This window comes from Strix aluco, chromosome 19 (genome assembly GCF_031877795.1).
Source record: "Strix aluco isolate bStrAlu1 chromosome 19, bStrAlu1.hap1, whole genome shotgun sequence".
Lineage (NCBI taxonomy): Eukaryota > Metazoa > Chordata > Aves > Strigiformes > Strigidae > Strix > Strix aluco.
The window spans coordinates 4,674,737-4,687,464 of record NC_133949.1 but is presented as its reverse complement, the minus strand read 5'-3'; the positions used below and the strand labels follow the sequence as shown (position 1 = coordinate 4,687,464).

Sequence of the window (12,728 nt, the reverse complement as noted above, 5' to 3'; positions counted from 1 at the left end):
AGCTGCTCCTGGGCTGTGCAAAGTCCCCAGTCCTGAGCTGGACGGATGGATGCTGTGCCCAGGGGACAAAGGGTGGCTCTGGCAACAATGCCAACCATGACAGACCCTGCAGAGCCAGGCACCGGGTGTAGGATGGTGGATCAGGGGGGTGTAGGACAGGAGAGATCTCGGGACATCCCTAGTCCAGCCTCTGGCTCAAGGAAGGGATGGGCAGAGCCACAGAAACGCTGGTGGAAAGGGCTCCAGAGGTCCCCACTGCCACCAGGAGATCCTCCAGTGTGGGCAAGCCTTCCTGCGGCCGAGGATGGGGACCTGTCCCTGCATCCCTCTGGAACTGCATGTCCTGGTCAGACCCCAGTGACCCCTCTCCAGTTCCCCATGTCCCTGGTGGGATCCCAGCAACCTTTCTCCAGCTCTGGACATCCCTATGGAGCTGGGTCCCCCAGCCAGACCCCAGCCCAGCACCTCCTCTCTTTGCCCACCTCAAGCCTCATGAGGACCCCCCTGCCTGTCACCCTCTGCCTGCAGGCAGCTGCTGTCCCCAGGGGAGGGTCCCCGCAGCACCAGTGCCCACCCTGCTGAGATGCTGGGGGAAGCCGTGCTCTCCCTCCCACCCGATCCCCCAAACTTACCCATGAATATGATAAACCTTGTGACATGTGCCCATCATCATGGCCAGAGCTGGAGCTCTCGGTCTGAGCCTCATGCAGGACGGTGGGGGATGCTCTGCTGAGCCGCACCAGCTTGGCCGTGTCCTTGTCGGAGCCACCACTGCCTTTGGCCACCACCCTGGTGGCACCTGGCTGCTGGCCCGCCCATGGGGACATCTGTCTCCCCACCTGCAGCAAGGGCCACCACGCCAAGCTGGGGCTGAACTTGGGCAGAGCCCTGCCAGGGATGTCCCTGGGAACCACCTCAGGTGGGGACAGAGCAGGCCCCTGGAGGGGACAGGAGGCATGGGGGGCAGCTCTCAGTGGCCTACGGCTTGGTCTGGGTGTCCTTCTCCCTCCTGGGAGGCAACAGGTGGAGGGGACAGCCAGGTGCTGGGAGCGGGGCCGCTGAGCCCCTCACACTGGCGTCAGGCCTTATTGAGGGGGGCTGCAGGGGCGAGGAGCCCTGCCAGGCTGCCACTGGCTGGGCAGGGGGCTAGTGAGGGGCCAGGTGCCGCACATGTCAGTAGCCGGACTCGGGCAGAGGGTGCTGCACATCTCGGGGCGGGGGGGGTTGGGTGGGTGACGGCTGTGGTGCGGGGCCACCCGGGCTGTGCTGGGGCCACGTCCCTGCCTGATGCGGGGGGCTCCCGGATGGTGGGATGAGTCACTGGTCACAGGGGTGACAAAGTGGCCACCACTTTGGCCCTGTCACAGCCAGCTGCTGGCTCTCCCCCGGCTCTCCCCCTGCCTGGCCCCAAGTGGCCCGGTGGCAGTGGCCACACCAGGCACATCCAGCTGGGCGAAAGGCTGTCGGGGGCTTGGGGGTTCTCTTGGGACTGGGGGCTCCTGCTGCTGGCTGGGGGTCCCCTGGGGTCCTGTTCTTCCATGGTGGCAGGGGGTCGAGGACCACAGTTTCCCAGGGGTGGCGGCCACAGCAGGTTCCCCCACCACGCCGATGTTCCTGGGGAGCGATGGTGTCCGGCTCCTGTTGCGCTGTGATGGCACCGAGGGTGCTGTGATGGCACCATGACGCTGGCAGAGTGTTTGCCTCTGTCCCTTCACCAGGGTGACATGGGACAGGCAGTCAAAGGAGCCACTCACAGGGAGGGGACAAAGCTGCCAGCACCTCCCCAATTCCCCGCGGTCCTTCCCACACCGAGGCTGAGCATCTCCGGGGCAATAAACCATGAGGTTTTCCTTGGGGGGGGTCGTCCAGCCTGGATCCCAGGACCCCTTTGGGCTGCGCTGTCTCCTCCCCTCCTCACCCAGCTGCAGCATCCCTGGGGACATCCTCAGGGACGTCCCCTGGTCCCTTGCCCATCACCCCCCCCATGAGCTCCTTGGGGTCCAGGTCTTTTCCAGCCAAGGCTCAAACTCCCCCCGAGGATGGAGATCCCCCACCTTGGGGACCTTAATTTGGGTTAGGAAGGTGACGAGGACAGGACATCATGGGACGGCCATGGGCCACCACAGTGTGAGGCACAGGCCACCTCGCTGGTCCCTGGCGTTGGTTTGACACTGAAGGCAAAGCTGCTCCACGGCGCACAGAGTTCTGCAGCTCCGTAACCCGCCTGTCCCCACCGTGGGCTCTGTCATCGTGTGTGGTGACAGCGGGCACGACCAGGCAAGGGAGGGGCCACGGGGCTTGCGGGGGGCCTGGCCAGGCAGCGCAGACAGAGAAGCGCATCAGCCCCAGGGCTGGGGTGGGGGGACCCACGATGGGGTGGGAACAGCACCAAGTGGGCCACAGCGCTGCCACCGCGGGGGTGACCGAGCCAGAGGATGCCTCCAAGGCCGGTACCACCGCACCACCCCGAGCGGAGGGACCGTCCCCTCCTGCCTCAGTTTCCCCAAGAGCTCCCAGCCCCCCCAGGGGAGGCGAGCGATTCCCAAGCAGGCCGGGCAGCGAGCAGGGAAGGATTTATTGACTCACGGCTCGGGGTACATCACAGTTTGAGCTCCCTTCCCACCTCCAGAGAGGACATCGCCTTGGACTTCCCGGGCAAAAGTGCGCGGAGAGGCTTCACAGTTTCATCCCTTCGGGAAAGCAGAACCGAGGCAGTGACAAATGGCAAACGCTACGTTGTATGAAAAAATAATACAAACTCTTCTCTTTAAATATCTTACAGAAAAATGAACCTGAATAAAGAGCATGAAAAGCACCGCGTGGCGCAAACCCCCCCCAACCACCCCTAGTCAAGGGGACCAAGACGAGCCGCATCCCCGCATCCCCCTGGACCACCCGTCATCGTCCCCAGGGATGTGTGGTCACAGGGCACGGGCAGCAGGGACGTGGGGGTGGCAGGGACCACTATGTGCCTGTCCCCACGCCATGGGGGTGTCACCCCTCCCCTCCATGGACCCTTCTCACGGCCAGGGGTGCCGGCAGCCCCCTGAGCCCAGGGTGCCGGTAGAAGCAGCGTGAGAGGGTCCAGCTGAGGACAAGGGTGTTGCTACGAGGCTGCCCCGGGACTCGCGCTCCCCCAGGGGGGGCGGGGGCAGTGTACCCCCCCCACCCCCCAAAAGGAACCGGGGTGTCCCTCCTGTGTCGCAGTGCAAGTTCACGGAAAGCCAAGGCACCACCGCGAGGCCGCGGCTCTGTACGGGGGAGCCCACGGGGCTCGTGCAGGTGCAGCGGCCGCGCAGCCCCGGGCGTGCAAAGGCGAAGCGAGCCGGGGTGGGGGGGGGACGGGGGGACATGGGGACACGGGGACTGTCCCCGCAGTGCGGCTGGCTGGGCTTGTCCTGGGGGTAAGAGCTACGGCGTAGGGGGGGGGATTCACAGGGGCCGTGCAGCCCCAGGGAGAGCCAGCTCCCAGGGACAGTGCGGGCAGCGGTGCGGGCAGCAGCGTGGGCAGCCCGTGCAGAGGAGACGGGGTGGGGGGACTCATCCGGGGAGCCCCAGGGATCCAGCCCCGGGGGTGGTGGCAGCTGGAGAAGATGCTGGCGGCGGGTGCAGCTCCTTCTCCCGCGGCTTCAGAAGGGGTGAGGTGGGATGGGGGGGTCTATCGGGGGGGCGCGGGCAGCCCGCCCTCAGCCCGCCGGTGCGTCTCCCCGAAGGCTCGGTCCAGCTGCTCCAGTTGGGAGCTCAGCGGCAGGTGGATCTCCAGGTGCATGCGGAGGGTTTCCAGCCACTGCTCCAGCTTGCTGAAGGACGGCCTGAGCGAGAAGGGGGGACACATAGCAGCTCCGCTGGCCCCATGTCATTCCCCCCACCACCACCAGCCCCCTGGGGAAGGAGGGGGGGTGTCCCAACCACTCACCGCTTCTCAGGGTCCAGGTCGCAGCAGCAGACGGCGATGGGGAAGAAGCTGGGGGGGCAGGTGGGGGGGCAGTAGCGGTCCAGGAAGCCCCTGACGTTGAGGCCGAAGTCGGTGGTGCGGGGCAGGTAGTCGGGGTCGGCGCTCACCCGGCCGATGATCTGGGGGAGAGTGGGAGGGATGAGCGGGCTCAGCCCCAAGGGAGGACCCCAACCCCAAGAGGGGACCCCAAACACAATGAGGACCCCAACGGTACTTGCCTCGCACAGGACAATGCCAAAGGAGAAGATGTCCACCTTCTCATCATAGCTCCTCCCTGTGGGGAGAGATGGGTCAGGCCATGCCACACATTCTGTCCCTGCCCCACCAAGTGTCCACTGCTTGGGGACAGAGCCCTGACTGGCCACATCCCCCCTCCCAGCACCACGGCCAGGCTCACCATTGATCATCTCTGGGGCCATCCAGTATGGGTTCCCCACCACCGTGTACCGCTTCTTGCGGTCTGGTTTCTTCAGGTTCTTGAGATGTTCAGGTTGGTTCTTCTCATCCACCATCAGCCGCGCCAGCCCAAAATCGGCCACCACCACGCTCTTGTTCTGGGTGGATAGAGAGGTGTGAGGCATGGGGGGAACCACACAGGGGGCTGGGACCCCCACCCAGGCTGGGGGAGGACACCACTGAGGCGGGACTCACCTCCCGCACGAGGCAGTTGTGAGAGTTGAGGTCACGGTGGATGATGTTCATGGAGTGGAGGTAGGCCTGGGGGAAGGACAGGCTGAGCACAGGGGGCACCCCCACCCCACGGTCCCCCACCCACCAGCACCCAGAATGACAGAATCATCAAGCCTGGAAAAGCCCTTGAAGCTCCTCCAGTTCAACCATGAACCTCACCCTGACTGTTCCCAACTCCACCAGATCCCTCAGCGCTGGGTCAACCCGACTCTTCAACCCCTCCAGGGATGGGGACTCCCCCCCTGCCCTGGGCAGCCCATTCCAACGCCCAACAACCCCTTCTGCAAAGAAATCCTTCCTAAGAGCCAGTCTGACCCTGCCCTGGCGCAGCTTGAGGCCATTCCCTCTTGTCCTGGCGCTGGGTCCTTGGCTCAAGAGACTCATCCCCCCTCTCTGCACCCTCCTTTCAGGGAGTTGCAGAGGGCCATGAGGTCTCCCCTCAGCCTCCTCTTCTCCAGACTAAACCCCCCCAGTTCCCTCAGCCGCTCCCCATCAGACCTGTGCTCCAGACCCTGCACCAGCTCCGTTGCCCTTCTCTGGACACGCTCGAGTCATTCAATGGCCTTTTTGGAGTGAGGGGCCCAAAACTGAACCCACTCATCGAGGGGCAGTCTCTCCAGCACTGAGTACAGGGGTAAGATCCCTTCCCTGTCCATCCAACCCATCCCACCCGTCCATCCCCTGGTGGCACCCACCATGCCAGCGGCGATGTCCTTGGCGAAGCTGACCCGCTGGCTCCAGGGGTAGTGGCTGTCCTGAGGGCAGGAGGGGGGATTCGCCAGAGAAGAGAAAAGAGAGGGGTGCCCCTGCCCCACCAGGGCTGGGTGGTGGTGAGGGGCCGACCTGCCCCCCAATGCTCACCATGCTCTTGATGAGGCCCCTCAAGGTGCCCCCCTTGATGTACTCCGTGATGAAGTTGAGCCTCTTCTCCTTGTACAGCACCCCGATGAACTTCAGCACGTTGGGGTGCTCCAGGCAGCGCATCACCTTCACCTGCAGGACCCCCCCGTGCCTGTGACACCCCCAGGCACTCAGCACCCACCCGGACAGACCTGCTGCTCACGTACTCTCCATTGAACAGGCAGGGCTGCCTGCACCCCGCGGTGCCTGGCCACCCCCCAGTCCAGGTGTCGTGCCCAGCATCCCGTGTCAGGCTGGGGGACAGGATTGGACAGCCCCACCCCTTGTTTTTCCCTGCCCCAAACCAGGGGGATTAAAGAAAGGGGACACTCACCTCTTTGAGGAAGGTCCTCTGCGTCTCCTCGTCGAAGCGGATCAGCTCCTTCATGACCATCACCTCGCCCGTCTCCCGATGAGTCACCTGGCAGGAGCACAGGGACTGAGCCACCAGCTCCCCGCTACCACCCCACCCCAGGGAAGACAACACCCCCCTCCATCCCAGGGCGCTGAGACCCTCACGCTCTTGACACCTGTGACTCGCAGCCCCACCTTGATGGCCTGGCCGAAGCAGCCCTTGCCCAGCACCTCGCCGTGGATCAGGTCGGAGGGGCGGAAGATGCGATGGGCGCGGGAGACGACGCGTAACGACTCGGAGCGACCGATGTCCTTGCGCTGGGATGCGGGTGAGCCCACCGAGCCGGAGCCCGGAGACTTGTCCGTGCTGCAGCTCCTCCTGCGGGACAGACGGACAGAGGGGTCAAGCCCAAGGAGGGACCCCGATGGGAGAGGCAGGCGAGCTGGTGGCCTTACGTGACAGTCCGCTGACGCATCGTGCCGGGCTCCCCGCAGGGCGGGGGGGCTGGGGAGCGCAGGGGGCTGCACGGGGCAGGCAGGGGGCTGCAGGCAAGCCCTGACTCGCGGGCAAGGGGCTCGTGGGGGTCGTGCTCGATGGTCAGCTGGAGCAGGCGGCTGGTCTCCTGGATCAGCAGGTCGATCTGGGGGCAGAAAATGATGGTAGGGGTGGTTTGGGGGGCAACCCAAGGAGGGGGGCTGGCTCGGGGTTAGTCCAGGGGGAGCATACCTCATCCAGGGGGACGTGGCCGATGGGGGTGCCGTTGATCTCCAGGATGCGATCACCCACGTGGATGGAGTTCTTCATGTCGGGGCTGATGCAGTCTGGATCCACCCTGCAGGGCCGGCAGGCAGCGGGGTCAGCACCCCAGCCCTGGCACCACCACGGGTGGGGATGTGCTGGGGCACCGCCCACGAGCCAGCCCCAGCCAATGGGGACAGGCTGTCACATCACCCACGCGTCACCCCTGAGATGGGGACATGCCGTCACGGTACCCACGAGTCACCCCCCATGAGATGGGGACGTGTAGGCGAGCTGCCCACGAGCCACCCCTGCTAGACAGGGGCACGCACCCTGCCCACGGGTCACCCTACCAGCTGGGGACACACAGAGGAGCTGCCCACGGGTGTCCCCCGCTAGCTGGGGACAGGCAGGCAAGCTGCCCACGAGTCACGCCTGTTGGATGGGGACACCCTTGCCTGATGGGGACATGCTGTCATGGTACCCACAAGTCACCCCTCTGGGAAGGGGACACGCAGTCACAGGAGTTACCCTGCTCGATGGGGACACGCAGGCACGTTGCCCACGAGTCACTCCTGGATGGGGACATGCTGGCACAGTACCCATGAGCCATCCCATGCAGATGGGGACACGCCAGCCCGGTACCCACAGCCCACCCTGGCAGATGGGGCAACACCAGCATGTCACCCCCAAGCCACCCCGATGGCCAGGGACAATCCCCACTGACATGCCACCACGGTCCCCACTGGCCACCCCTTGCCAATGGGGACACCCAGGCCCAATCTCTCACCCTCCCACCCCAAAAAGTCTCTGTGGGGTGGATCCCACCAGCAGAAAGGGGTGTGGGATGCCCCCAGCCCCGGGGAGAGGGGACACAGACGCACTCTCGGACACGGACGGTGCAGGGGTGCTCGGTGCCGCAGCCCTGGTCGATGGAGACGGAGAAGCCGCGTTTGCCGTCGGAGCAGGCGGGGATGGAGACGAGCGTGACGGTGTGAGGGATGCGGGAAGCCGGTGAATCCGGCAGGATCTGCTCGATGACCGGCGTCACCACCATCTGGTAGTAGCAGTGCCCGCTGTGGGGCCGAGAGGAGGCAGGTGGGTGGGGGGGTGCCAGGGGACACATATGTGTGTGTGTGTGTCCCCCACCCCGGCTGGGACGTACCAGTAGAGCTTGGAGCGCTCCACCAGCGCGTAGGTGTCCCCGTCCCCGATGAACGTGTGGCAGTTGAGGCAGCTGAAGCACTCGGGGTGGTATTTCTGCTCCCCAGCCACCTGCAGGCAGATGCCATCAGCCCTGGGGATCCAGGCGTCCGGGGCACCGGGCGTGGGCGCTGGGAGCACCCATGGGTGCACCAGAGCCAAAGGAAGGGCAGGCTGAGCCATGGCGTCGGGGGGGGGAAGGTCATGCCACCGGGCTGGGGATGGCTGCAGGGACATCTCCCCACCACCCTGAGCCTCCCCCTGGCATCCTCCAGCCCCAACACAGGGGCAACACCCCACCCAGGCTCCCCCTGAAATGCAGAGGACCCCCCTGCCACCCCCCCCCAGAGCTCAGCCTGTGCTGGGGAGACCCCCTCCCCACCTCACCCCCTTTCCAGGGAGTTCAGCCCCCGGGACCACCCCCCCCCCCGCCCTGCACTCACCATGACCAGCCCCTTGGTGATCTGCTCGGAGCAGCCGTGGCAGAGCTCCCCGAAACGCGCCCAGTAATCCTTCTTGCAGTAGAGACGCCCATCCTTCTCATAGTACTGGTGGGACAGGGAGGCCCCACACTCACAGCACCTGCAGCAGGGGACGGGGACCCGCTTGTCACCGCGTCCCCACCGTCACCCCAGGGTGCGGCCAGTGCCCAGCCACCCCTCAACTCTGGGCAAGCTGCTTCCCCTGTTTCCTACCCTGCTGCAGGGCCACCACATCCACGTGTCACCATCCCCAGGGTGGCAGCAAGTGGCTCCGGGGGTGCCAGCACAGGCTGGCGGCGTGGGGACGCGTGGGGACATCGGGGTGGAGGAGAGGGCAGGGGACACGTGGCAGGGACAGGCATGGGGAGGGAGGTGCCACGGCCGTGCCAGCCTGGTCATGGACACCCAGAGGGATGCGCCGGCCGGGTGACAGACACACCACCCTGGCACAGACGGACAGAGGGACACGCCAGCGCGGTCCCAGACACAGAGGGACGTGCCACCCTGGTGACGGCCGTGCCAGCTTTGGGGGTGCAACACCCTGGGTGCTGCAAACAGGGTGCAGGGGGAGGCACCTGCAGTGAGGGGTGCAGGGAGCTGCGCCAGGACTGCGAGATGGGGGGGCGCAGGGGGATGGGGGGGCGCAGGGGGATGCAGGGGGATGGGGGGGGATAGGGGGGCACAGGGGGAGGGGGGGGCGCAGGGGGATGCAGGGGGATGGGGGGGCGCAGGGGGAGGGGGGGACGGAGGTGAATTTTGGGGGTGCAGGGAGGTGCTGGGCAATGGGGTGCTGCAGGGGGGTGCCGCAGTCTCCCCCCCCCCCGCCCCGCCGTGGGCGCGCGCAGGTGGAACACCAACCAGGCGTGACGTCACGGCGCGGAATTTCCCCACCCCATGACGTCACCGCGCGAGGACTCCGCCGCCCCATTGCGCAGCCCGAAGCCACCCTCGGGGTTGGAGAGGGGGGGGGGGGTCGGTGGCGGCCCCGCCCCCTTAACTTAACCCCTGCCTGCCCACGGCGCCTCGACGGGGCGGCCACATCCCTCCTCCTCCCACGCGTGACTGGGCTGGGGCCCACGGCTGCGAGCGGGGGGAAATGAAAGGGAGGAAGAAGAGGAGGAGGAGGAGGAGGAGAAGGAGGAGGAGGAGGAGGAGGAGGAGGGGGAGGAAGGCTTTTGCACCAGCGAGCGCAGGGCTGCCGGAAGTCGGTCTCCCGTGGGGGGGGGCCCGGATCCAGCTGCGGCCCCTGCAGTGGTTTTGTTGGGGCTGACGGCCCAGGGTGGGTGGGGAGCCGAGCGCGGGGGGGCGGGGGGACACGGACAGACACAGGCAGAGCACCCCGGGGTGCGGGGGGTGCAGGGTCCAGCCCGACCCACTCCCACTCACTTGGCTCCGGCGCTCAGGACATGGCTCTTCCTCAGCACCGCCGCCAGCATCCTCCACGGGACTGGGGGGACCACCCGGGTCCCCCGTCGCTCTCAGCACCCCAAGTCCCACCGGTCCCCCACCAGGTCCCGGCTACCCCTTGAGCCCCCTGCCCTGCGATCTTCCTCCTCCTCCTCCTCCTCCTCGGTGGCTCCCACCGCTCGGGCGGCCGGGGAGGGCGCGAGTGAAAGAGGAAACAGGGAGGGAGGGAGCCGGGTGACATCAGCCCCGCGCGCCCCGTCACCGTCACTGGGCAGGAAGGGACAGCGGGGTACAGGCAGCAGAGCCCTCTGCCAGGCTCAGCATCACCGGGTGAGCCCTGCCTGCACCCCGCTGCCTGCACCGGCCCACGGGCACCAGGACACGCAGCCACGCTCCCGCGAGCATCCGGGTGCATGCGACGGCCTCGCACGTGTCCACGCCACGGCTGGAACGGGGAGGGGGGGTCTGCTGTCCCCGCGGAGCATCCCGGTGTCCCCGATGCCATCCCGGCCGGACCGCGGGCTCCTACCGGAAGCAGTCGGCGTGCCAGTCAGCGCCCAGCGCCTGCAGGTACTGCCCATCGTAGATGCCCTGCCCGCAGCTCGCACACACCGGCAGGTCGGTCCCTGGACGGAGGCGGGGGACACAAGGGGGACAGGGCTGTCACCCTGCCAGCCAGCCCCAGCCCCCCCGCCGCAGCACCCAGGATTAAGTCCCTCTGTCCCGGGTGATGAATTCCACACCCCCCCCTCCTGCCAGCTCCCACTCATCGACCCCGTAACGGGGACAAGGTCGTGGCGTTGATGTCCCCAGGGTTGGGGACAGGGCAGGGGCTCAGCGCAGTGGTGCCAGCCGGGGCCCGCATTGTGCCAGGCCACCTCCAGAGCCCCTGTCCCCTGGGAAAACTGCCGTGACCGTGTCTGCCCACATCATCGGGGGGGTGCTGGGTGCCCACAGGGGTGAGGGGGACACACAGGGAGGCTGGGGTGCATGGGGGGGCGGGCAAGGGGGTAGCTTTGGGGACCCAGGGGTGTCCCACGGAGGTGCTGGAGGGGCTGCAGGTTTCAGCCAGCACAGGGGTGATGGTGGGGGGGGGGTGGAGGGGATGGGGACACAGCAGGGTGCTGAGCAGCAGGATGGATGTTTGGGGTACACAGAGATGTGAGGGATAGAGGGGGGCCAGGCGCTTGCAGCTGGGGGGGCAGGAGGGGCGGGATGGGGGCACACGCTGAGCTGCAGGATGGGTGCGGGAGGGATGATGGGGAGGGTGAAGGGACAGAGCATGCAGGGGGGTGCAGGCAGGGCTGTGGGCTGGGCAGGGGTGCAGGGAGGGATGGAGGAGTGCAGGGAGGGATGCCGGCTGGATTTGAGGTGGAGGGGGAGATTTTGGGGTACAGGGTGATGCAGGCTGGAAGGGGAGTGCAGGAGGGGGCTGCAGGGGGAATGTAAGGGTGCAGGATGGGTGCAGGGAGGGACGCAGCGATGCAGGATGGGTGCACAAAGTGCAGGGGGGGTGAAGGGGTGCATGATGGGGGCAGGGGGTGCAGAGGGGATGCAGGGGGGATGAAGGGGGCAGGATGGAAGGGGTGTAAAGGAGGAATGTCCAGTGGGACATAAAGTACATGGGGGAGCACAGAGGGGTGCAGGATGGGTGCTGGGGGATGCAGGGTGCATGGGGGGGACACAAAGGGGTGCAGGACGGGTGCTGGGGGATGCAAGGTGGGGGGGGTACAGAGGGGTGCAGGATGGGTGCTGGGGGATGCAGGGTGCGTGGGGGGACACAAGGGTGCAGGATGGGTGCTGGGGGATTCAGGGTGCGTAGGGGGGCACAGAGGGGTGCAGGACGGGTGCTGGGGGATTCAGGGTGCGTGGGGGGACACAAGGGTGCAGGATGGGTGCTGGGGGATGCACGGTGCATAAGGGGCACAGAGGGGTGCAGGGTGGGTGCTGGATGGGTGACTGCAGGATGGAAGGGGGTGCGGGTGCACAGAGGGGGTGCAGGGGGAAATGTGGAGGTGCAGGGGGGGAGGTGAGGGATGCAGGGAGGCTGCAGAGGTACTGGGGGTGCAGAGTGGATGGGAGGCACATTAGGGATGTGGGGGTGCAGGGAAGGAGGCAGGACGGGTATAGGGGGTGTGGGGGGATATTAGGGTGCAGGGAGGGAGGTGCAGGGTGTTTGTGGGGTGCAGGGAGGGATGCAGGCTGGAGGGGGATTTGGGGTACAGGCTGGATGGGGTGCAGGAGGGGGACATGGGGTGTGCAGGGGGAGGTGTGGGAGTGTGGGGGGTGCAGAAGTGGGATGTGGGGGTGCAGGCTGGAAGGGGAATGCGGGGGGGGATGTGGGGGTACGGGGGGGATTCAGGCTGGAAGAAGGATGCATGGGGGGGATGCAGGGGGTGACGTGGGCTGGATGAGGGGTGCAGGGGGCGATGCTGGCTGGATGTGGGATACAGGAGGGCATATTGGGGGGTGCAGAGGAGGATGTAGGGGTGCAGGGGGCCTGCGGGGAGGATGCAGTCTGCATGAGGGGCGCAAGGGGGGATGCGCGGGTACAGGGGGGATGCGGAGGGGCTGCAGGCTGCCTGGGGGGGTATCGCGGGGCCCCAGCGGCGGCGGAAGCGCTGAGTCAGACGGGGAGGGGGGTGGTCCGGGGGAGGGAGGGGGGGGAGTCACGCACCTTCGTCCTCTCCCATAGGCTCGTCCCTCCAGGTGCAGCACAGCAGCATCAACCTCATGCAGCCGCGCTGCCCGGCGCCGTGCCAGGCCAGGCCCTGCCCTCTCCCTCCTTCCCTCCCTCGTTCGCCCGCCCCCTCGCCCCGGCCCCGGCCCCGGCCCCGGCCCCGGCCCTGCCGCTGCGGCTCCGGCGGGCGGGCGGGGACGGCCGGGCGCGAGCACGGCGCCGGCGCGGCCGCCGGGGGCGGGGCGGGGCCATGGGCGGGGCATGGGGGGCGCGGGGGCGGGGGCAGAGCCAGGGGGCGTGGCCTTGTGCGGGACGGGG

At 67.2% G+C, this 12,728-nt stretch overlaps 1 protein-coding gene across 5 annotated transcripts; it reads right to left on the bottom strand.

Annotated features, from left to right (window-relative positions):
- Positions 1-2,556: 2,556 nt before the first annotated feature.
- On the bottom strand, positions 2,557-12,550 carry LIMK1 (LIM domain kinase 1). 5 transcript variants are annotated; one of them, XM_074845225.1, is made up of 16 exons: positions 12,408-12,546; positions 10,260-10,356; positions 8,285-8,423; positions 7,804-7,913; positions 7,523-7,714; positions 6,627-6,732; positions 6,356-6,540; positions 6,095-6,278; positions 5,880-5,966; positions 5,507-5,638; positions 5,341-5,400; positions 4,607-4,672; positions 4,353-4,509; positions 4,174-4,229; positions 3,917-4,074; positions 2,557-3,812 (listed from the first exon to the last, which is right to left on the bottom strand). In XM_074845225.1, exons 1-16 carry the CDS (start codon positions 12,463-12,465, stop codon positions 3,659-3,661), a joined length of 1,941 nt encoding a protein of 646 aa, XP_074701326.1. In that variant the 5' UTR covers positions 12,466-12,546; the 3' UTR covers positions 2,557-3,658. The 5 variants fall into 5 exon arrangements, with proteins under 5 accessions (XP_074701326.1, XP_074701328.1, XP_074701324.1 ...); XM_074845227.1 differs by having other exon boundaries at positions 9,710-10,356; positions 12,408-12,496; XM_074845223.1 differs by having other exon boundaries at positions 3,917-4,229; positions 12,408-12,550.
- Positions 12,551-12,728: the final 178 nt, after the last annotated feature.